Here is a 23,012-nt window from a genome sequence, read left to right as displayed (position 1 = left end):
TTTGGCTCTGCTGTCCCACTCATGGCAGTTTTGTATGCCTGCACTGCTGACCCAGAAAGATGCAAAAAGCGTTCAGCAAACATATTTCAGCAAGCAAAAATTATCCAGTGTTATCGAGCAGAACTGTTTGCTTTTAACTTAAATTTTTTAATGTTGGAAAATATTAAATTCAAAGTAATTATCTTTAAAATATTGATATTGAAGTGTGAAAACAGTAAAAATGTAATAAATGAAATAATTAAAACATCTTTTCATTGAATACCTGCGAGTTCACAACAAACATCGGACCTCCAGCCAGCATATCAGAGAATGGTGCTGTTTCACTGGGGCATCCCAGACTCCTCTGGCAGTGCCCCTTGCTCCACCTCCTGATGCTGATTGGTTGTTCGGTTGCACTTCATGTTGGCTGTGGACTGAAATTTGGTGTGTGGTGGGCTGACTGCTTTTGGTTAAGGCGGACACTCAGCATGTGATCTAATGGATGTGACCTTAAGGACAATGAGCCTTTCAAGCTGACACAAATATGGAGTGCCACATTAAAAAGCAGTGTGTTTTTCTTTTTTTTGTTTTAGTATGAAAAAATGGTGCGACTCTGAAGTGCATGACGTGTGTGTGTGTGCACTGCATGTTCAGCCTATGGTAGATGCTCTTTTTGACATGCATAGGTGTCATCATGGCTGTGAATGTGACTGATGCTTCATTCCAGCCTGTTTCAGGAGCCTCACTTGTAATTTCTTATTGGATTTGCTTCCCGTTTTCTTTATTTAATTGACTTTAGCCTAAGAATTTTCGCAGATGTGAAAGCATCACTTTAAAAAAGAAAGTTGAGATCCTTTTAAGTGTGAAATCTGAGAATATCTTGCAAGGTCACTCTGAGAACAGATGTACTGTAGTTATCATTGGCAGGTGGCCATACCTAAAATTGTGAGAGGTGCTGACTGTGTGGTTCCCCACCAAGTCAGTCCTGAACTGAAATAAAGAACCAAAGAGGCAAATTGGTTGTTAAAGAATTTAATACAGGGACACGCCAGGAAGAGCCCCAGGAATAAAAGGGCAGTAAAACCGTAATGGAGCTAGTGCTGCACATGTGGACATCACCAGTCACGTGCATGGCTTGTCCAGTTACCCCCACTGTCTTCTCTAACTCCATTCCTACCATCCCCTGACCACTTGAGCTCCTTTTAGATGCTTACTTCCTGACTCCAAACTCTTACAGGGAGGTGGGCCTTTCACGCCCAGGGTCCTGCTCATCCTTTTAAGCTCCAGCCTTGATGTTCTCCCTGGATGTGTAAGGTTTGTGTGCCCCAGAAGTCTGCCATCAGGATTTATAGCTGCTGCCCTCTGCTGGACTGAATCTTAACAAATCAAAACTGAAATGTTCAGCTGTCCAAAGGGCGTCTGTCTTGTAGTAGCCAATTGAAGATTGGGTGAGGGGGAAGTGACCCAAAAGAAATGAAGACTGTCCCCAGGGCAAAACTGGCTTCTTGTGAGCTGTTCTTGGTGCAAACCTTGAAGCCGGAAAAGATCAAATGAACCCGTAAGCAGCCACGGCCTAAAGTGAAATATCCTTCTGTCGGCTGTCACTGAGGCTAATCTTCAAAACAAGAAACCTTGTTCCCTTGGTCGGCTTGGACAGGTTTGTGTCCATCTACTGTACTGGCAGAGACCTCTTTTGTGTGCCACACTGACCACGGAGATGGATGCTGGGGTCACTTGCCACAGGGGTGTTTTTTTTTTTTTTTTTTTTTTTTATAATTCTCTCTTCCAATGCTGCCTGTCTGTGGGGTGCTATGGCAGTGCAGTGAGTGGCAGCTCCTTTACAACTTCATTGAGTTTGTGTCCCCCCTGGTCTCTGTAGGCTTTGTGGATGTGCTTCTTTAAGCGGATTCATGTCCTATGCTGTTAGGGCAGGCCTTGGCCTCCTGTGACTCAGTTGGATTAAGTGGACTGAAGGGTATTTAATGCTGGATGGACCTCCTCTGCACAATTCTGTCTCATTTCTTGAGCTCATCTTTAAAACGGTGCCATTTCAAATAGTCCAAATGCCACCTCAGGCTAGTCCCCATGCTGAGTATGGCAAGGAGCTGTGCCTTGGTGTCCTACTTGTCACTCTTGACAGCTTTGAGTCTTAACACTTTGCCACCTTCCTGTTCTCTTGTGAAGTCTCTTTTTAGTTCTGCAGCACTAGGCCAGTGTATCACGTGAAAATCAAGGAGTGCGGGCGTTTGAAACACAAATCAGCATGGTGTTGCGCAGTGGACAGAACGTGTCACCTTTATTTTTCTTATTAGTCATATTTTGGATGGCATTTGCATTTTCATAAAGCAGCATAAACATCTGGTGTGTTAAAGTACCAAGTTCAAGTGGCAGATGCGACTTTTATTCATAGTGACCTGTGAAAGACCACCTAGCCGAGAAGTCCTCAAGCAGTGGGCATGCACAAAGAATTTTCTGTTCCATGTGTCATCTGAGAAACCTCAAACATCCATCCATCCTGCTATATCCTGACACAGGGTCATGGGGTCTACTGGAGTCAATCTCAGCCAACACCAGGCACAAGGCTCACTGCAGGGCGCACACACACGGGTCAATTTAGAATCGCCAGTGCACCTAACCTGCATGTCTTTGGACTGTGGGAGGAAACCCACGCAGACACGGGGAGAACATGCAAACTCCGCGCAGGGAGGACCCGGGAAGTGAACCCAGACGGGTCTCCTTACTCCGAGGCAGCAGTGCTACCACTGTGCTACCATGCCACCACAACCTCAAACAGATTTATTTATTTTTATATAAAATAGTGAGTTTTACTTGAAAACCGAGCGGTTATGTAATATATGCAGTACTTGAGCCCCATGTAGATGATTGCAGATTTAAGTTGGTACAGTATGAGCTTGGTGGGCATGTCCTGAGATGTGCAGCTCCTTTTTCAGTTGCTTATGTTTGTTTTACATTTCATTTTGCTTATTCTGTTCCTTTTTTATTTTTAGCTCAGCAAAATTCTCCCAAAATCCATGAAGGTTGGTGGGCATACAAAGAGGTGGTCCAGGGGAGCTTCGTCCCAGGTAATCCATTCGTTCTCTGTGCCGATGCTTTTAATGTGGGTGATGTGCTTTGTGATGAGGGGGTGGAGGTCAAAGGCCACAGATGCTCTGTCATGGCAGATTGTTTCTTGGGTCTTTGTTTGATGGGAGTGTCGGGGAGGGGTGTGTGTGTGCGCAGGGTCTCCGAGGGTGAGATTCATCCACTGTGTTAATTTGTAACGTCCTGTGTGGGTCTTCTCCTTACTGAATCTGAAGTCTTGTCCCAAGTGTCCCCGGCTTCTGTAGACTCCTACTGCTCCACTTTAATGGCTCCTGAGTCCCTGGCCACATGCTGGGGTTCACCTCAGTGTCTCCTTAAGCGTCCCATTATTGTGCATGATGGAATAATGGAGGCACTGGCAGGTTGGGTCACTGCTGGTGGCAGTGGCAGGGGGTGGCAGCTGGGAGTCGTCCCAGCGTTTACTAATGGATTTATTTAATGTCTCGGGGTCTGTCAGGTGTGATGATGAGCTGTAATTGGCCTTGGAATGACAATTGATGCTCAACGGGGGCTCGTACATTGTCTGTGATGGTGAGTGGGGTTCTTCCTGTTTAATTTATTTCTGTTTTTAATGAACATCACAAACTTAAATGCAGATGCTGTAAGTTTAGACATTACTGGACATTTCATAGGTTACAGTTTTCACTAATGGCTTTAAAATGAAATGAGCAGTCAGTAGCTGAATGTGTTGATGTTGATGGCAAACTCCAATCAGCAGCCATGGTCCAGTGTTCTCAGTGATGTCTTCTGTGCAGTGTTTGGAGTGTGAGACACTTTCTTTGTGTCTGTTTGCGTGTTGCTCTTGGACCCTCGGTGTCCTCTCCGTACCTTTGCTCAGATGTGTGCAGGTGCAGCCTCCATTGTTTGGTTCTGCAAGGGTGGGTGGGCTTGTACATCTCACCGTTTTTGGAGTAGTAGTTGTCATCGTCATTACTTCTCAACAGGTGTGGTTTAGCACTTTGCCCACTGAACATAATTGGTAGTTTATAAATGTTGGTTTGTTTCTGCTTTTGATTTTTGATCTTGATTTTGCAGTTAAACCTCTCCTTGAGGTGCCGGACTATATGACAGAATATCTTCATAGTGTGTGTGTTTTGACTGATCCTTTGTAATCACTGGTGCTAGTATCTTGATGCATTGCCAAACATGGTGTCTCTGCCTTGCTTCCTCATGTGATGTTAGCTGACATCCATCAACTTCCTTGTGTGCTGCTGCCACAGTCTTCCATGGCATGTGGAACTTTTTTTTTTTTTTATATATATATATATATATATATATATATATATATATATATATATATATATATATATATATTCTCTGCCATGCCCTTCACTTCACATTCACACCCCTCACTTAGGGACATCAGTCAGCCCTCGCTGTCCCCAGTTCTCTGAGACCTTTTCTGTGATTTACCAGTGGCTCCTCTAGGTGTGTCCTTGACCTTCACTTGTACATCCCACCCTCTGAGGAGTGACAGGAGCTCGTGGTGACTGCTCAGGAGCAGAATGGGGCAGTGATGACCGCAGCACAGCCCAGTTAGTGTTGAATTGCATCTTCAGCCTAATAAATATGTGAAGCCAAAGCTGTTTACATGGACTCTGGTGTGCACAGGTTAGCATTTCACTTGGAAATCTTGGTGTTTAGTTGTCCCACTGCCACACGCTTTTTATTATATATACACACACACACACACACACACTTGGAGTCGTCGCTCTCCTCCACCTCGTCTGATGTGCATTTGCTCCTTTACTTTTCTCCTGTTCTTTTTATCTCTCGGCCATGATGTCTGCATCCACACCTGCTGCACCACAGCTACTGTAACTCCCCCCACGCCAGCCTGATTTATATTATTTTGTACGTCTCCTAGTGTTGACACATTTATTTTTCACATCATCCAATTAAAAAAAGTGGCGTAACATTAACTAGGCTATTTTTATAAGAAATACATTAAGTCTGTGTAGCAAACTTTAAACATAAATTGGAAATAAGTATTTTATGTAGATTTTGAGGTCTCTGCACTCCGCCCCTTCCTACCCCAGGTGCACTACTTCCACCAGAGTAGTTTCAGTTCCATCCTGAGCGCGCCATTTGACATCAGCTGTGCACACAGAGTACTAGTACTAGTACTGTGCGCTTGCAGTATCGGTGATGGGGCTGCGCTTGCAAATTGAACACTCGTCGTGTTACTCTGGAGGCAGGACTTGGTAGTCTGGACATCTTTGGTGGTGTTGGCTTTTTAACTTTGAGCACATTAGACTGTCATTCCAGTTTTTAATGACCCTATGTATTTATGAAGACTCTGCCCTTGTCTCTGTTTACTGTACATCGTGCACTTTTTTTTACACCAAGAAACTGTCTGCCTCCTCACCTGCTTCTGACCCACCTCGCGTTACTAACTACTAGAGGGTCTAGGTGACAACAAGGCATCGGGCACGTCCAGAACGGTGACCCTGACAATGTCCACTAAACTAATCACAGGGGTGCCGCCCCTCATCTCTGTTGTCTCCTCTCGGGTTGCATTATTTTGCTGGTTTTCCTTGATTTATTTGTTTTGTGTTTTTTATTTTAACTGTTGTTTATCCTCATCCTGGTTTTCTATATGCTGAGCCAACAGGGATGGGGCCTAATATACAGGAAGGGCGCTATATAACCAACAGATCAGGAGACCGCTAGAGGACAAAGGCACAGTGTAAAAGATGAGCTTGGTGCAAGTCAATAATAATACAGTAATCTACATATGAAATATAATATATACAAGTGTGTGTGTGTATGTATATAATATAGTGACTTTCATTAATGATCTGAGGGTGCTACACAGGCTAACAGCAGAGTCCCCTTTTATCCAGTTTGGGATTTTTGTTGTTGTTTTTTATCTTTCATCCCTCCCTGTGCCCCTTGCAGATGCTAAGCTCTTATCCTGGTGGTCCCGCTGTGTGTTATTTAGACCAAACGGAGGTGCTTCACCAGGAGGTGTGCAGGTTTTGCCTTTTCAGTACCTGCCTCTCTGCAGGAGCCAGGATTATTGGACCTTTCTTGGCCACTGCTCCTCTGAGGTGAACAGCCTGGCGAGCACATGCCGCGTCTCTGCAGAAGCGATTTTTAGCTCACCGGATAAGCATCTGGATGGATTTATCTTTTATTGACCTAAATTAATAAACTTTTTTAAAGATGATCAAGTGTCTCTGTTGACAGTAGGAGAGAGTTGCTGTTACTGGTAAAACTCAATGCGCTAGTCAGCAAGGTCATGGTCCTGTCTGCTGAAAAGCGTGTCCACATCCCCTCGGTCCATTCTTCAATTATGCACTTAGGGAAAACCAGTGGGCCTCATGCTGTGCCAGTAAGGTCCGCAGGGAGTGGCTCCAAAGCTGCCCACAGTTGTCAGGGAATTATCAGCGATAGATTGTTCAGCCTAAAGGAAGGTCTAGGCAAGTGACCTCAGCATGGCAAATTCAGGCCCTCAAGTCCATGTGGCTGGGGTTACAGACCACTGCTGCTGTGTGAAAGAGGTCACCCAGCCTGCTCTTAATGCTTTCTTATGCTCGATGGCTTATCATGGATCACTGGCTTCTGAAATCCAGGACTTCAAAATGCAAATCCTCCACTGTTAGATTGGATCATAATACTTGGGTTGTTGGCATCGATACCCGTAAGTAAACATGGCCGTGGTAACTTGGTATTTACACTAAGCAGTGACCTCTGCCCTCAATGATCTGCTGTATCTTTAACTTCCCAGACGATTGTCCTCTTCCTGTGACAAGTGTGGATTAGCACTTCATGGGCCTCATCTGTCAAGTGATGACTCACTTCGTAGCTTTACACTTAACAATGGCACATTTCACCTGGGACCCTCAAGTTGGGTGAGCAGGGTTCAGAAGGTTAATTTGCTGGGGCAGACATCTTAGGTGTGTAGGGAGAGCAAATGAATGGCAAGTAAGCTAGACCATATTGCTAGTTATTTTGGTGGGGCACTGCCCGCCTGTAGCCACACCCCTGTGGCATTGTGTGCCACTGATGAGTGAAGATCAGCCCTATTGATGGCTTTACTTTCTTGGAACCCTTCCTGCTGGCACGAGTTCACAAGTGGGCGGCACACATTTTTATGGCTTCGTGTGCCACATTATGACTATGGCACCTGCCTGCTTTACATAATGTCACCACACGTGTTATTGAAACCATTATTACCTGCACAGAATGCATTTCCTTCCTTTAATGTACTCAGTGCTGCACAGTAAAATGAACCTGTCTGGTCAGTAAATTGTTTTAGGTCAGAAATTAAAATGTCAGAAGCTTTTTATTTATGAAGGAGAACGAAGCCCAGGCCATTCATCCTAGAATTAGAATGTCTAAGCTCATCTTATCTGCGACGATGACAAATGAGCAGAAATTCTATTATTGTGCCGCGTAATAGAGAGGAAAGGTTGCTTAAGGAGTAAATGATATGTGAAAAATCATCGGGGCTCAGATGAAACATTTATTATAGGTAAGTCCGGGCAGCCAAATGGATGTGGTGTTTAATATGAATGGGCTCTGTGTTTTCCAGTGATAACATTGTAAGGAAAAAATAAGACATTGGGCTGCTTGGAGTAAGGTGCCATCCAAGAAGGTGACTGCTGGGGGCTGATGGTGTGGGCCTAGTGGTGGCACTGGGGTTGAGATAATAAGAATAATAATTCTTTGCATTTATATAGCGCTTTCTCACTCCTCAAAGTGCTCCGCAATTGCAGGCTAAGGGCCTTGCTCAAGGGCCCAACAGAGCAGAGTCTCTTTTTGGCATTTATGGGATTCGAAACGGCAACCTTCTGATTGCCAGTGCAGATCCCTAGCCTCCGAGCCACAACTCGGCCTAAATCCTCTGAATGTTCTCCCCTGGAAGGCTGATTGTACCCCAGCTTTAAATGAACATTGGTATCTGGGACAATGGAGACGTGATGTGCTCTCTCCGTCGGGTGAACGTGACTGCAGAGCCGAGTTCAACTCCTGTCCTGGCCGCTGTTTGTACAGAGAACTTGATCCACATTTTCTGTGGGGAGACTGTGGTCCTGGTGGGTCTGTCTTGTATTGACACTGGGGTGGTACACTCCACTGCGCACATTGTCACCAAGGTCTCATCTTCTCACATGGGTTCATTATGCTATCCAGTGTTTAGAACATCACTGAGCACTGCCACGAAGATCTACCTCAGGATGTTCACACTGGAATTCATGCCATGAGCCATCTTGCCACCTTTTTCGTGTCACCAGAGCCACTGTGGCCGCCAGTGCTGCCTCAGCATCTCAGTCCTGGCTTCAAATCTACCCGTAGGCATTGTCCTGGCATTCTCTTGCGTGTGGCTGTCTGGCTTTTCTTTAGGGGCTCCTCTGTTTGTCCTCCTGTCTCTCCCCATCTTGTAGGTTAGCTTAACTGGCGTCTTGGAATTGTGACTGGTGCCACTTCCAGAATTGATCCCTGTGTTTTGTGCCTTGTCCTCCCTGGGTCAGCTCTGCTTCCTCACATCCCTAAAGTTGGACTAAGCCAGACCTGTCGATGGTCAGTCGGATGAATCTTTGGTAAATGGCTGTCAAGTAGAGTGCACGACATGAGAGGGCTGGGTTCCCAGCAGGTAAAGACCATTTAGTAGTTGTAAGCAAAAATGGTTAATTTACTGGAAGGATGATGCCATCCTCGCCACTGAGATGCTCTTGAGCACATGGTCTAAATGGCAATGCAACAAGCTGTTCTGGTGGGGCAGGAGAGACATGACTGGTATGTGGGCACAGTCTGGGAATGGAAACTGAGCCCTATTGGTGACTGTGCTACCCGCCTGCCCCCGTGTTCTACTGAATCAGCCCTCGTAAGACTCCCAGTAGACACAGTGAAGTGCGTCATATCACAATGTGCAGCGCTAGGTCGGCCACTAGACCCACCATTATGTCGGAGACGCACGTTACAAACCGCACCTCGCCGATGTGCACAACTATGTAAACGTTCTTGTGAATCCCGCTGGAAATGTGTGTTTAAGGGAAGCCAGCAGATTATTCGATTTCATCCTGCATTATGATGTCATTCCCTCGAAGTGATCAAACCATCGCCAGCTCATTTCTTTGTTTCGTTTCAGTCTCATGGCCTGGGCCAGCGCAGTGCTGAGGTGGTTAGTGGTGGTGTCCCCTTATCGAGTGCCACCTGCCTACAGTGTGTGCCCTTGCTTTGGTTTTACTTCCTCACATCAGTCCAGTTGTCCCTGACGCTGGTGAGAGTGGGCCATCTGTGGACTTGCAGCTGGCACAGCCGTGGACCTCCATGGTCCTGAGTTGGGCTAAAAGGGCCTGACAAAGTTTTATGTTCTGCAGTTTGGCTCATAAAACACGCAATGAAATGATTCCCAGTAACAAATTCTTAGGAGTTCAGTGTGCCTTTCTAGGCCACATTCTGACGTGGATGAGTGTTTGTTCTTTCTCGGCGCTCTTCACACTTGGGTCTCGTTGATTTTTCACTTAATGATGGCTAAATTACCGTGTCCAAAATAATTTTCTGGTAGCCTTTGATTATATCTTCTGCTATGTTGCTCTTATTAAGAGAAATAAATCCAAGCATGCCTCGTGTTCACTGTGCATAACCCATTTAAGAAGATTAGGGTCTGAATTTTATAAAGGGGACTGGGAATTACAAGCTATTAAAAGTTAATATGCCACACTGCTTTAATACTTAGCGCCATCACACACAGCTCTGGTTTAATCCTCTGATGCTGAAAGCTTTACTGGATTGTTGTCACTTTGGTTTAAAAATAATCAAAACCGCTCTGATGATCAATATCCCATGTGCTGTGTGGAATACACGCCATCCACTCAGGGTCTGCACTCAACCTGATGTGGCGGAGTCCATTAATGCCCTTCTCACGCTGTCCATGGATCATCGGTGGGCCCTGCGCTATCTGAGGTGGATCGACGCACTGATGGCTGCGGTCCTTGCTCGACAAAACCACTGCAGTCATTTTGTGTTTGGAACCACAATAATTCAGGAGGACTTTTTTTTTTTTTTTTTTTTTTTTCCCCGGCAAGGAATAAATTAATAAACCGAGTCGAGAGTGATGAGTTCCACACGAAAGCAAAGATCAGCAAGTAAATCACGGAGAGCTGCTGCCGCCTGATTAATGGTGTTTCTCCACAAAAACGCACTGTTAATGTTTTCTGTTATTGACACCATTGATTTTGCTTTATTCCTCGAGAAACGGCGTCCTTCCCAGAGACAACTCCTAGTCATTCTTAATCACCTTGGAAGCTAATGGACCAGCACATGTAGACCGTGAAACATCCAAGGGAGTGCTGGGAGTGAAAATTCTGGTGCGGCCATACAAGGGTCTTATGCGTGTGTGAGAGAGATGGATGGATGGCCGAGCCCTAAAGAGCTGCATTGACGAGGGCCACTGTGACTGGGAAGGTTGTGTGCAGAAGCTATTGAGCAGTGTGATGTGTGAATGTACGGGGGGGGCGGGGGCACAGCAGAGTAAAGATCACTGGAGCCACATGAGAGTGTTTGACGAGTCAGGACAAAATGTCACCGGTGTAGAGACATAGAAGTCCCATTCAATGAAGATCTACCAACATACTGTCATATAGGACAACCAAACAAGGACCTGATTAAGAGATCTCCGTACTGAAAGCAGAAATGCAAAAGTAAATTCAAAAACTTGTAAATGTTGCCCAGTTGGTAAGTAACGGAATGTGTTTCATGGTGGTGCAGCGAGATGTTCCAGTCCAGGCACCCCTGAAATCACATCTCAACAAAAAGAGAAACCAAACCAATGGCTCATTTAAAGGGACTCTTAACTTCAAGCCCCTTGGTAGACCTGAAAAGTTGGGCTGCACCTACGCACCCCTGAGCACCAGTATGGAGAGAAGACTGAGGGTCCGAGGTACCTGTACATGTAATCTGGAAACAGGCCCAAGAGAAATTGGAGAAGAATGGCATGGAGTGTATCGGAGAAATGGAGGAGCAACGTGAGCTTGTGGTTGGCTTTTAACAATGCGTTCAGTTCTTGATGTAATCCACTATGAATATTTACAGACTATCATATAGAAATAGGAGAAAAGAACACACACACACATTTCATGGATCATTTCATTGTTTATGCTGACATAGCTTGCTGTTAGTTTCTTTATAATGTTTAACAAAATGTATTCCTGTATGTTTGTCCTCGATATTCCTCCAGTGACACTGAATGGCACATGTGGCTTAGAAAATGGAGGGCTGGAAGGTGCAGCATCTGGCCGTGTGCTCTTCATAGTTTGATTTCTTCATTTTGGGTTATTGGGTGGGTGGTCATCCTCTGTCGTTCTGCAAGTGCTGCACCGTGGTGTCATGGGGATGTGACCCACAGGCCGTGCTCAGCAAGTGATGGCATGTGCCAAGGTCCTGTCTAAGTCTTTTGAGGACCTCGGTGCAGTGCAGTCACTCTCTTGGTGGTCCGCTTCACACGTTTGAACTAATGTAGCCTTCTGTGTCGGAGCAGATAGACTGGCATCAAAGACTCGCACTCCACTCATGAAGGACATGTCTGCCTTTTCGGTATCCAAACACAAGTTGTTCTTGGTGTCGCTGCCCCAGATCATGTGCTGGCAGGCAGGCAGGCTGATTTCTGGGAAGTGCCCTCCGTAATTGTTGTATTTCACTGAAAGTGTCTGTGCCTTGAACCCAAGGCCAAGCGTAATTAAGGTAGGCTCACACCGCAGATGTTGCTAGTTTGTTTTTTTCTGTCTCCCCGTTCTAACACTGAACCGAGTGACAGTTCTGCTCTTCCTGAACGTCACGTTGCTGTCAGGTCTTGGCGTTTGTCACTGGCATGTTTCAGATATCACAGAGCCCAACTTATAATTTAGTTGTCACAAGCCATTTTGTTGGAAGTTGTCAGAGTGGCAGCCGTTCGCTGTTGCCAAGGTCATTAAATCTGGGAGCTGTTGTGACTTCATTAGTATAAATTTATTCTAATGCTATAATTTATCTTTAATAAATGCATGAATGCCTGTATCAGTGGGAATGCGATCAAGGACAATTAGAAAACAATGCCCATCAGTCAGGAGTGTTTCAGTGCATAGGCCGCCGCACCCGAGCTCCGGCAAAGTGGTGCAGAGAAGGTGAAAGAACAAATTGAACGAGCCGCTGCACACACTCCAGGATCAGCCTCGGCGTTAAGCAGGGGGGCTTAATGGGGCAATTAACCTGATCAGAAAATAAGAGTCTTTAAACCGAAATGTGGCAGGAGGAATCTGCTGGCGCCGAGCGTCAAGCTGGGTTGGTAAAAGTGTGCTTGGCTGCTCATTAAGTGCAATGAAGTTAGTCGAGAGGCCAGAGTGTAAACACAAACTGCTGGCCTTGGATCACCTTCCTTTTCAGTCTGATACGTTCATTACCAGTAAAGAGGGTGCCAGCAATAGATGATGTGGCACGTTTCACAAAGGGACTGCTGGTCATGGTGCCAAAATGATTTGCACAACATCTTTAGCTTCAACAGTAATGAGATCTCAAGATGCCAGGCTGCCAATCCCCCCCCTCCGCCCCCCTCTCCTGTAAGGCTGGTAATGTCAGCCATGTCTTTGAAGGGCTGTGGTGTGACGCTATCCTGGGCACAGAGCTGAGCTGTCCTGTTGTTGCAGGGTTCACACTTGGTTTCCTTCTGCAGTCCAAAGATAAATCATAGGGTGGCGTGTCTGAGTGTCCCCTGCAGCCTCCAGGGTTAATTTGCTATCGGGTTTTTTTTGTCACTGCCCATGACCACCTACTGGGTGAAGAAGCCTCCCACCAACATAAAGTTGGCTTCAAAGTGGCAGGACTTACTCTATTACTGCCACCTGGATGTGTTCATAAGTATCACGATGTGGAGAGTAGTTGACTGATCCTCACCCTCCGCCCCTTCTGTGACCTCCGTCGTGTGGTGGATTTAAGGACACGTCCAGCTGTGACAGACTCGCGCAGAGGAACTCATTCAGGTGTTTACTTACTTTCTGGGTGAATCGTGTACTTGAGGCCATCAGTGGACATTAAGGGGAAGAACTCTTTAAACGGAGTCCTGGCACTGTGGGTCAAACTACCGAGACGTGGAGTTGGATCTGGCTGACCTGTTGGCTAAACCAATGGGCTTGATGAACTGAACGGTTTTTCACATTTCTTATGCCCTTGTGTAGATGAGTCTGCTGGGTATTGTCAATGGTAATCTGTCTGTCTATATTTCAGTACCCCTTATATTCTTCTCCTCTTTGCTGGATCAAATACATAAAAGATGAGGACTGCCCCTTAGTGGTTGACGCAGAGGCCAGGTGGCTATTTGCCACACTCCGTATCCGTGATCCTCGCTGCTTCAGGATGCCTTTGGCATGTGTTTCTGTCATTGCCCTGGCATTCTCTCACCAGCTGGGCACTCTGGTAGTGATGGTCATCTTTTCCATACAGCCCGCCCAGGCCCAGTTTTCAGTTTGCCACTTTCTTCTTTGTCTTCAGTTTGTTTTTTCCTCTTCTGTAACTTTTTTCCCTTGGAGGATTTTTCAAGACTGAAGTTATTTTTGTGGACCCACAATGCACTGCTCCATTTTCAACTGTCCGGGTAAAACAGCTGCTGGTGAGTTGCTTGTTTAAAAATAACTCAAAAAGGAAAAAAGAATACATTATCAGGATTCCAAATCTAGGTCACCAAATTTCTCACATTTGACGCTTTTCATTTGAGCAAACAGTCGTTACTGAGAGCTGACAACAAATAAGAAATAAGCACATCCAGTCGCAAGCACGCCAACATCTGAGAGCGCCCAGTGCTGCAGAACTGATAGAGGATGGGCTTTCAAGGTGTGGTGTCCATTAGGCCCTGCTGTGACCTCCACACAGACAGGTGACAGTCACAGCAAGATCAAGATCATGTCTGGCTGGTGGTCCATTAGGGAGGAGGTCTGAACTTCAGCTAGGAGATGGCCAGGCTGTCCTAAAGGTCATTTTAGCCAAAATGGACAGTAGGCAAAGGAAAAGAGATGAAAACACAAGGAGAAAGCAAACTGGATATAAAAATCAAAGGAAAGTAGAAATTAAAGGTGGGACAAAAAAGTTAGAAAAACCACAGGGCGGCAGTTTAAAAAATGATCAGTGCTAGGATACTGGCAATGTGATGTCATGTGATGGATGTCGCACCTCAGGTAGCAAACAGGGCAGCCAAAGAGATGACAACACACACAAAATTCCAAACTGGCAATCTAGTTAAAAACATAACGGTTTGTGATTTAAACAAGAAGCTTGTGGTAGAGGTGGCCTGTCCGGAGGGGCAGAGCCCCCCTGAGAAGGCATACAGAGTGACATGGTGAAGGTCTGTTCCTCTGCTTCAATCCATTGGCCTGGGTCCGTGCCCACTTGTGGTGTGAATGTGCAGAGCAAAGGTCATTGGAGGCAAATGGGAGTCCTGGAAGAATGCACTGGTGGAGAAAGAGATGGCCTTCGGTAATCTTGACATGAGGGAGTGATGGGGAGACATTGTGGTTGGCTATACGTTGGTCTACCAGCACCAGTGAAGGTAAAATGTCCACATCAGCATCTTGTCAAACAATCCGACCACCAAAGGACAGGAAGTTTTTCTTCATGGAGAAAGTGCCAAGGCATGTTGTGCAGGACCACCAAGGTAATTCATAACAATGCTAAGGACCTCCTCAAAGCAGCCTGGTGTGCCAGTTCACACGCCCTTTGAATTGCATCAATCAATGGGTTGCTTCCAAAAGGGTGGAACTGAAAAGTGCGCACACCTGAAGCAAGGTATGAAGAGAATGCAGAGGGCACAATGGAACCGGGGAACGGGCTAGCGGCACCAGGCACCACTTACACTCGACACACTCCAGAAGGAGATTCTCCTCAGTAAGAAATTCTGTTGAGCACATCACAGAAAAAACGGATTACGACGAGTGAGATGAGTTTTCTGTAAACATTTTGAATTTGACTTTTAGTTATTGAGATGAATTTACTGCCTTTACCATAACAGTGCCCTCTGCTGGATGGGTGGCACTGCCCCACCAGCCCGGAATGCTGAGATGTCACTGAACACAACTGCTAAGAAGTGGCAAAGAAACCCAAAGGTGTTTCAGCTAAAGCCCATCATTGGCGTGTTGGGTCTGCTGACTGGACACTTGTCCTTCTGGTGAGGCTCGACCCCTGAGGTTGGCTGCAGACCCCTTGTTGCACCCCTCAGAATTTGGCAGCCAGACCCGTATGGTGGCGGTGCACTTTACAGCGTACACAGGTAGCCTGATGGGTTCTCTTTTTAAACCTGTCTCCCCGAGCACAGCAAGGCTTTCACTTCCATGTAAAAGGAGGTGTCTGCCACCAGGGGTGCATGCTGACTCCTGCGGCTGGATGTACCAACCTCTGTACCATCTGCTTGTTGTCAGAGAGTATTAAGATAGCACTGTCTCTTTTCTGGTGTCCACCACTTTTGTTTTTGTAAAGTCTGCATGTCTGTGAACGGAGCACTGGTGACTGTCGCACGCACGCACACGCGTGCCCATCTCCTTTGGGTGACTGTAAGTTGAAGACTTTTTCACCAACATTGGAAGTGCTGAGCAGGCAGCAGCCAGGGATCAGCTAGGCACAAGTTGGGCATGTTGCCCATTTCTTAGTGCTGACGTGACTGGTTTTCTACCCGATACTCGTCAATGTCACACCCCGTGCCGTAACTGTGATGTCGACTCACTGTATTGTCTCAATTTTTTTGTTTCTCCATCGGTGTGCAGTTCACTTCATTTAAATTTCACTCCATCAGGTTGTTGCTTGTTTCATACCAGAAAAGCACAGAAGTCCATGGGCACGGAGAGGTCGGACTGGGTACTTGCCAAAACAGAGATATTGAGCACACTTGGCACAAAGGAAAGACTCGCAGAGAACCGAAGTTTGACAATCTCGCCTCTGGCAAGAGCTCCGTACATAACCTTTGACGTGCCGTCTTTGTACCTGGCGCTGGGTGTGCTGCTCTGCCAAGATGCCGCACAGGGGGATGGAAGGGCACTGTAGAGCTGGAAAGCCGAGAACTCTGCAAAATGCAATCCACCAAAGGATTCATTAAATTAGGACCGGAGGCAATCTGAGAAGCAGCTGATCCATATGTGTGCAGGCAGACTGCCACTGAAACACGCATGTAATCCGCTTGGCATTAGTCATTCAAGGATTGTGTGAGAAAAAAATAAGAACTTGGAGATCCAACACGGAATACAAAAAAACTCTCCAGATCGAAGCCGTTTGCTGTAGATGATGGCCAAATCGAATCTCCTAATTCAGCCCACTAGGAAATGAAACATACGGCAGGCTGCTGGAAAATATCAATGAGTAGGAAGCCATGGACACGGGGGATGGATGGCACAGCGCTGCAGCCTCCAGACCTCGGGTTCAAATCCCAGCCAGATTTTACTACTCCTCCTCCTCCCCACAGAGTGTGCCATGCTTGCCACCACTGACTCCACATGAGCTGCAATGAAAACACAAGAGTGTGTAGGGAAAGTCCTGAATGGGTTTTGTTTCCATCAGAGCCTGTCTGGTCAGCACAAGATGCCATTCTGTACCACACAACTCTGTAACACGTGCACACAGGCAGCCCACACTGCCCAAAGTAACCTCCAATTAGAGGTCAAGTATGTTATGGGGGGGGGGGCTGACTGTCTAGGATACCCCATAAAGCATCGAGTCCCCTCAGAGCCCCAGTCTTGTGACCATCAGGAAGACCACTTCTACCAAACACCAGCTGATCTCCTTTTACTTGATTAGCGATGTGTGCTGATGGCTTGGAGGATGTTGCTGAAGCAGAGTGGAGGTGAACGAGGAATGCCATTTCTGTTCTCGTCTCCTCTGAAAGAGAACCCCCCCCCCCCGATTTGCATGGACACACCCACATACATGTAGGCTGTAATGATGCCCAGGAAGGCGACAGTTGGCTGGCATATCCAGCCGTTCCATGTCCACCTGCCATAAAGCTGTTTGTTTAATGACCTGAAAGGTGCTCTAAAAATGAAAGAAGCGTGCGATTCAGATTATCACTGCAGTAGCTCGACAGAGCTGTATAGTGCCTTTCATGTCTGTCCATCTCCTAGTGTCTGTCCCATCCAAGCCCTAGATACACTGCTGTGAAGTGCACTGTATTGTAGTTGGTGCACTTGACAATGCTCTTGATGGCACTTCAGTGCTTTCAAGTCTTGGGTTGGCGGGCTCCCGCGCTGGGTGCACACAGATGTGTACAGTGCCTGGTGCCTCTCTGGGAGTGTTGGTTTAGCAGCTCATTTAAGGCCTTCTATGGTCATCTGCAATCTTGGACAAGCAACATTTACTGACCCTTCTCAGACCATCTTTATGGTCACTCAGCCACAGCACACGGACTGGGCATTGCAGGGCACAGTCCCAAACCCTGTGCCACATTGGAGCTCCCTATTAACCTGGGGTGTCTTCATGGCTTTTTGTCCACATGCTCAAGTGGCACACCGAGTGCTACATTTGAGCCCAGAGCTGAAATGCTGGTACATCCTGACACCATGCTGGCCTTCAGCCTTGGCATGGCACTGTTCTTCTAATCTCTTTTTTGGTTTTGGTGGTTAAACATGGCGACTCTAACTGTAGAATGGGCTCCATGGCACTCTGACTGTTGTGATCGACTGAGCTCTGTGACAGTTGGCTGGATGAAGACCAGGAATGCCATGACTAAATGGGATGATAATCCGGGGGCACACCCTCCATACACTTTGTCAACGTCCTGATGGAGCGTGAAGGGTGGGGGGCTTTGCTCTGGCTTCACTTGCTCCCTTTACTTTTCTCTCCGCTCTCCACACTCGAGGCGTGTTTTTTTTGTACCCGCAGGTGCCACAGCTGTACTGAGCTCATCTTCTGTTAGCTGTTGTCCTCAATTGCCAAACCAGGCAGGGCCTCATGAGTGTGTCTTAGGATTGATATGTGGGGGATATCACTAGTGCTCTCCTGACCCCTGAGCATTGTGAGCTTCCCAGACTGGCACACTTGACTGAGCAGAGCCCTTCAATCCCATCTCGATTTGAGAGAAACTCTTTGCTTGAGGGTCTGTGCTTGGCCCCTGACTTTTCAGCATGGGAGTGTCATGCTAGTTCTAAATTTTGGCACGGGCCTGACCGGAGTGCAGAATACCTAACTTGGTAAAGCAACGGAGGTGATCCTCTGGGCCCACTCAGTGGGCAGTTGTTATAAACTGAAGACTTGTCGCATCACTTTGAACAACTCTCTCAGAAACGTCATTGTGCCCTGGCCAGTCGGTCCTCTTCAAAAATAATCAAATGGTCGTCTCTGCTGACTGACTGGAGGGTGGAGAAGGTGGACCAGTGGGAAGGATGCAGCTAGCCAAGGCTGAGTGAGGGTGTAGGGGTCCTTTGACTGACAGTTGGGATGGCAGAGCAAATGAAATGTTAACGAGAGAGTGACGAATGAATGGCCCGTGTCGAAGCTCCCTAGAAATGAGGCGACACTCTGTGACTGGGCCTGATGCCGTTCAAGGGCACAGCTACGCTCACCGTAGAGGACAAGCAAGTGGAGCGAATTCTGTTTCAGGAGGTGAAATATTATTTAATCGGACACGCTTCATACATAATTCAATTAGCCGCCTTTAGTCATCGCCATTAATGAGGGCCGCAGCCAGCATGCCGACCATGAACCTCCATGAGGCGCTGCCAGCCTGCAGACAATCAAAACCTAGCCAGGTGCTGCCCACCCCACGTGATGGACTTGCCCCGGGCGAGCTCACTCTGAGGATCAACAGCCGCCCTTACCAATCCAATTTAAGGCATATGTGTTGGTCCCAAAATCATTAAGTTGTGTAACCAATGTGCTCGAAAGGAGACCCCCTCATGTAAATGGGCTGCTTGGGCTTTATTGTGAAGCCTGAATTCTGTTTGGCCCTGACCTCCCACTCCCTGCCCGCTGCTTCACCTGTCCAATGGTGGACATCCACACCACCAAAGACCCCCATGATGGAAGGGGCCCCATTTAAAGAAAGTTCACCTGGAGTTCTTGAGTGCGGAGTGGACTTTTCTTGAGTTTTATACCGTGCTTTTGATGGGTTTTCTAGTGTTTTGGATTGATATGATTGGCACTACATAATGCAGTCTGATGTGGTGTTGGTTGGTGGTGTTCTATCTGTCCTCTTGTGCCTTTCCTGGACTGCAGGTGGGATGTGACCTCACAGCGATGACTGCAGACCCTGCCACCCAGCTTGTCACATGGCTTTGTCCTGGCCAGCGGCTGTCGTATCTGTGTTTTATATAGTTGTGTGTCCATACAGAGGATGGAGATCAAAGTGTTTTATGAGATATCTGTCTTGTAACTTTTAGACAAGAATGACAATGACGTGGTAATAAAAACGAAATCAATACAAGCTTATAGAGCATAAACCAGTGCAGTAGTTAGTAATAAAGGAGCGTCCCACTCTGTAATTTAATCATATTGTGAGTCTGCTGATAGTTGGATGGCCAGGAGGACCGAAATGAGAACAACTGCAGATAAACTGGGGAGAGAGAGGAAAAAAAAAAAACAACAATCTGCAGGGGGGGTTAAGGGGGGTCCAAAAGACCACCTGCTGTCCTTTTTTTTTTTTTTTATATAGTGCCTTTTTACACTTCTCTATCATGCAAAACGAGCATTCCTTCCTGCATGGCATGCCGTCCTGTCGCTCCTCTCCTTCAGCCCTTCCCAGGACCCTCATCTGGAGGATGTTCTGCTTTCATTCCCGATGATATTGAGGGACTAAATTTTTGGCGGTGTGCATGTGTGGACTGGTAAGTTTGAGAGGTCCGTGTCGAGTCGATGTTCTCGTCATCCTTTTGATAGACAAGCATGTTATTGTCACTTTATTTTGGCTCGTGGAGATGAGGCCGAGCCGGTGTTGGCGTGTAAAGCAGAGTGCCCCTTGATGACGGTTGCCAGGAAGTAGGCATGCAGCTGCCATTTTAGAATGAGTGGATCGAGGCCACCAAGTGCCTGCCAGGAGTAGAACCCGCGCCCTCGGCCAATGCTGACCTGCTGCTGCAAAACTGCTGTTGCTGTGCTCTTATTTTTTTATTTTATCAAACTCCTTTCCATGTAAAGTTTGAGTGAGGAAGCCTTAATGAGACACCATGGCCCACCTGCACTCAAGTTTATACTGGCCAGCCAGCCAGCCCTAAAGTGACTTCAGAGAAGGCCAACTTCAGCACAGATGCCCGCTTTGGGTGCTGTAGGTGTGATTTACTCGCTGATTGAGCATACGAAGACCCAGCACCCACAGAGTAACTTGCCACACACACTTATTACACTAACGTGGCCGTGGTGCCAGTGCTAGTAGCTCTTCTGTCACTGCCAGGCGCCCGGTGGCATGGCTGACATTGATGAGACGTTTGTTTGTTTGCCTCCCTCCAAATACGTGAGCTGGTAGAAGGTGTCAGCGTGAGCCCGGCCATCGGTGTGAGCTAATGAACAGCAGCCCGATGTCTCTAGCCGCCCAGCTGAGAATATTATCCTCCGTTTGGTTAATAATTAATGAGGCGGCACACTCTGCTGGCAGAGCCTCTCCGCTCCTGTAAATGTAAGCAAAAGAAAACCCACCATGTGCTGTCGCCGAACCGCCAGGCGTGCTGACCTTCACGCGGCTCATTAGGGTGCCGAGGCCCGTTGTGAAGACCCTGGTAATTGGTCCCGATGAGCATGAGCACACTGGCACCCCCTTCACATGGTGCTTCAAGCTGGTAGTGCCCTTGCAGTGAGGTAAGAGTACAAAGAATTGTGCAGATGACTAGAGAGCATTTAGATCATCGATTAGCTGCCTCCGTATGAAGCTGTCACCTCCATATTTAAGTGTCGTTCGCTCAGTGACGCGGTGTCGCCCTGCCATTTGTACAGTTTGTCTGCGTTCAGTGCCTTTTGCCCCTTTGCCAGCTTGGATCTTCCCATGAGTCTCTTGGAGGCATCCTCACCAACCTTTTGTTTTGGATGCATTTCCCTTTATCCTCCCCTAGGTGTCCTCACATATGGAATACACCATTTAACAAACGGACACTTGCTGGATCAACTTTATTGGCTCAGCAGTTGCCTCCCCCTCTCCATGTGTCTGCTTACTGGTGGCTTTGGTAGTGAGGCGGGAAATGGCAACCTGATGCCCCCAAAACAGAATATTACTGCTGTGTCTCTAATAATTATTAGTCCAGGAGGAGGCCTTTGGATGCCCATGCCTCTATGGCTTCTCCATCTTTCCAAACAGAAGTTGATTTGAAATTAAATGGAAGATCTGTTGATTTTGAGTGAGTGGCACCACCCAATCCAGAGTTTGGTCCAGTGCTGCCAAGATAAATAAGGGACCTTGAGCTGGGTCAAGTGGATGGCAGTTAACTGGTCATAAGATGGCACAGCTCTTAGCAACACCACTCCTGGGTGGTTCTCCTTTGGCATCTCGTTTCTCATCCGCGTCCTCGGAGACCTGCAGGTTAGGTTTTGTCACGTAACATCCCTGCTGTGCCATTCTCAAACCTGCAATTTGGGGTTGTGATGGGCTCTGGGCACAAAGCAGGAGACAACCCTGGAATGGTGCCAGGCTATCTCATGGCCCACGTCACCACAGATAGAGCAGTGGAGTCCACAGAGACGCAGGGCAGGGGTGAAGTGGCAGCCCTGAAGACACCCCCCTCTCCCCCCCAACAGCACTAATCGGGCCTCATCAGGGGGTGCGGGTCTTGATTTAAATACCCGTCTGCCCCTGCCTTCGGGGTTTTAAAACGCCGCAGAAAGTCTTCACCTATTTATGCTAAATGAATATTCGCCGTTCAACAAAATTAAACTCCGTTGGTTATCCACTGCAGCCGAGCCGACAGTCTGGTGGGACAAAATCTGCTGGGATTCTGCAAGCCAGGAAAGAAAATTCATTTTGTGCTGCTGGCATTTAATGATGTCTTGTGCTGAAGTTCTCCACACATCAGGCCTTCTGCCGAATTAGAATAATATGCAAAACCGCTGGAAAATGGTAATTTAAAGTTCACAAATAATGAGTTGTCTGCTTTAGCTTTTATTTGCTGTTTTTTTATGAGCACCTGCATCTCACTAAACGGCAGAGAAGAGATGTGACAGAGATGGCCAGCGGGCAGGCGGGCGCACACACCCATTAGTGACTGCTAAGAACCGCAGGGTTTTACGTCTGTAGATGGTTGATGAGTTAAGCACTTTGGGTACAAGACAGGAAGCAGCCCTAGGCAGGATGGCGGCTCATCATGGGGCAAAGTCACGCCAAGAGAGAACCCCTAAACCGAGTGGACAAGGACGAGCATAGAATGTCTCCCATCTTTGGGGGGGGTTTTAGTAGAGCCCCGGGTTCAGAGTGCCATCGACACAAATGAGAGACACCAAAATGCATAGAGGTGCCATCTGGAGAACCACCTTTGTTAATAGAAGTTTGAAGGGAGGCGGAAGGCACTGTATAAAATAAAATGGAGAGCAATTGACAGGCAGATTGAAAAGGGCCAAAGATGGTGAGATGGGAAAGAGACATGAAAACACTAAATGAACACTGGAGATGTGATGGAGACGGAGACCTAAAACACGATGCTAATGGGGCTGTGTCTCCGAGACGGATGAAGAGCAACTTGTGACAACTAGCAAAGCAAAACAAGACAACAGCGCTGAGGAACAAGTGGATAGACAAGATACACCGGAGAGGGAGAATATCAAAATAACACCCAAATGACCGGGGTCCTGCTTCTGACTGGAAGGACGTTTGGCTCGTCCAGTTGTCCACCACCATCCAGAGCACCAGACCTCCATGACTGTGGTGTGTGTGTGTGTGTGTGTGTGTGTGTGTGTGTGTAAAAGCCCTAGGATGTGGTGGGCTGTGCCGCTCAGGATTGTGCCAAACGGAGCAGTAGAGTGACTTGAGAGAGGAGATGATTGTGGCCACTAGAGGGAGCTATGAAGAGGAC

The 23,012-nt window shown here is 47.2% G+C and overlaps 1 protein-coding gene across 2 annotated transcripts in view; it reads left to right on the top strand.

Moving 5' to 3' along the window:
• ca10a (carbonic anhydrase Xa) overlaps positions 1-23,012 on the top strand; it is a 114,790-nt gene that overhangs the window by 27,359 nt on the left and 64,419 nt on the right. For both annotated transcript variants that reach the window (XM_028819545.2, XM_028819546.2), the window contains one exon: positions 2,988-3,062. In XM_028819545.2, the coding sequence (XP_028675378.1) occupies positions 2,988-3,062 (75 nt within the window). The remainder of the gene's footprint in view (positions 1-2,987; positions 3,063-23,012) is intronic.

The sequence above is a fragment of the Erpetoichthys calabaricus genome, chromosome 14, assembly GCF_900747795.2.
Source record: "Erpetoichthys calabaricus chromosome 14, fErpCal1.3, whole genome shotgun sequence".
Taxonomy (NCBI): Eukaryota; Metazoa; Chordata; class Cladistia; order Polypteriformes; family Polypteridae; genus Erpetoichthys; species Erpetoichthys calabaricus.
This window is presented reverse-complemented; position numbering and strand designations above follow the sequence as displayed.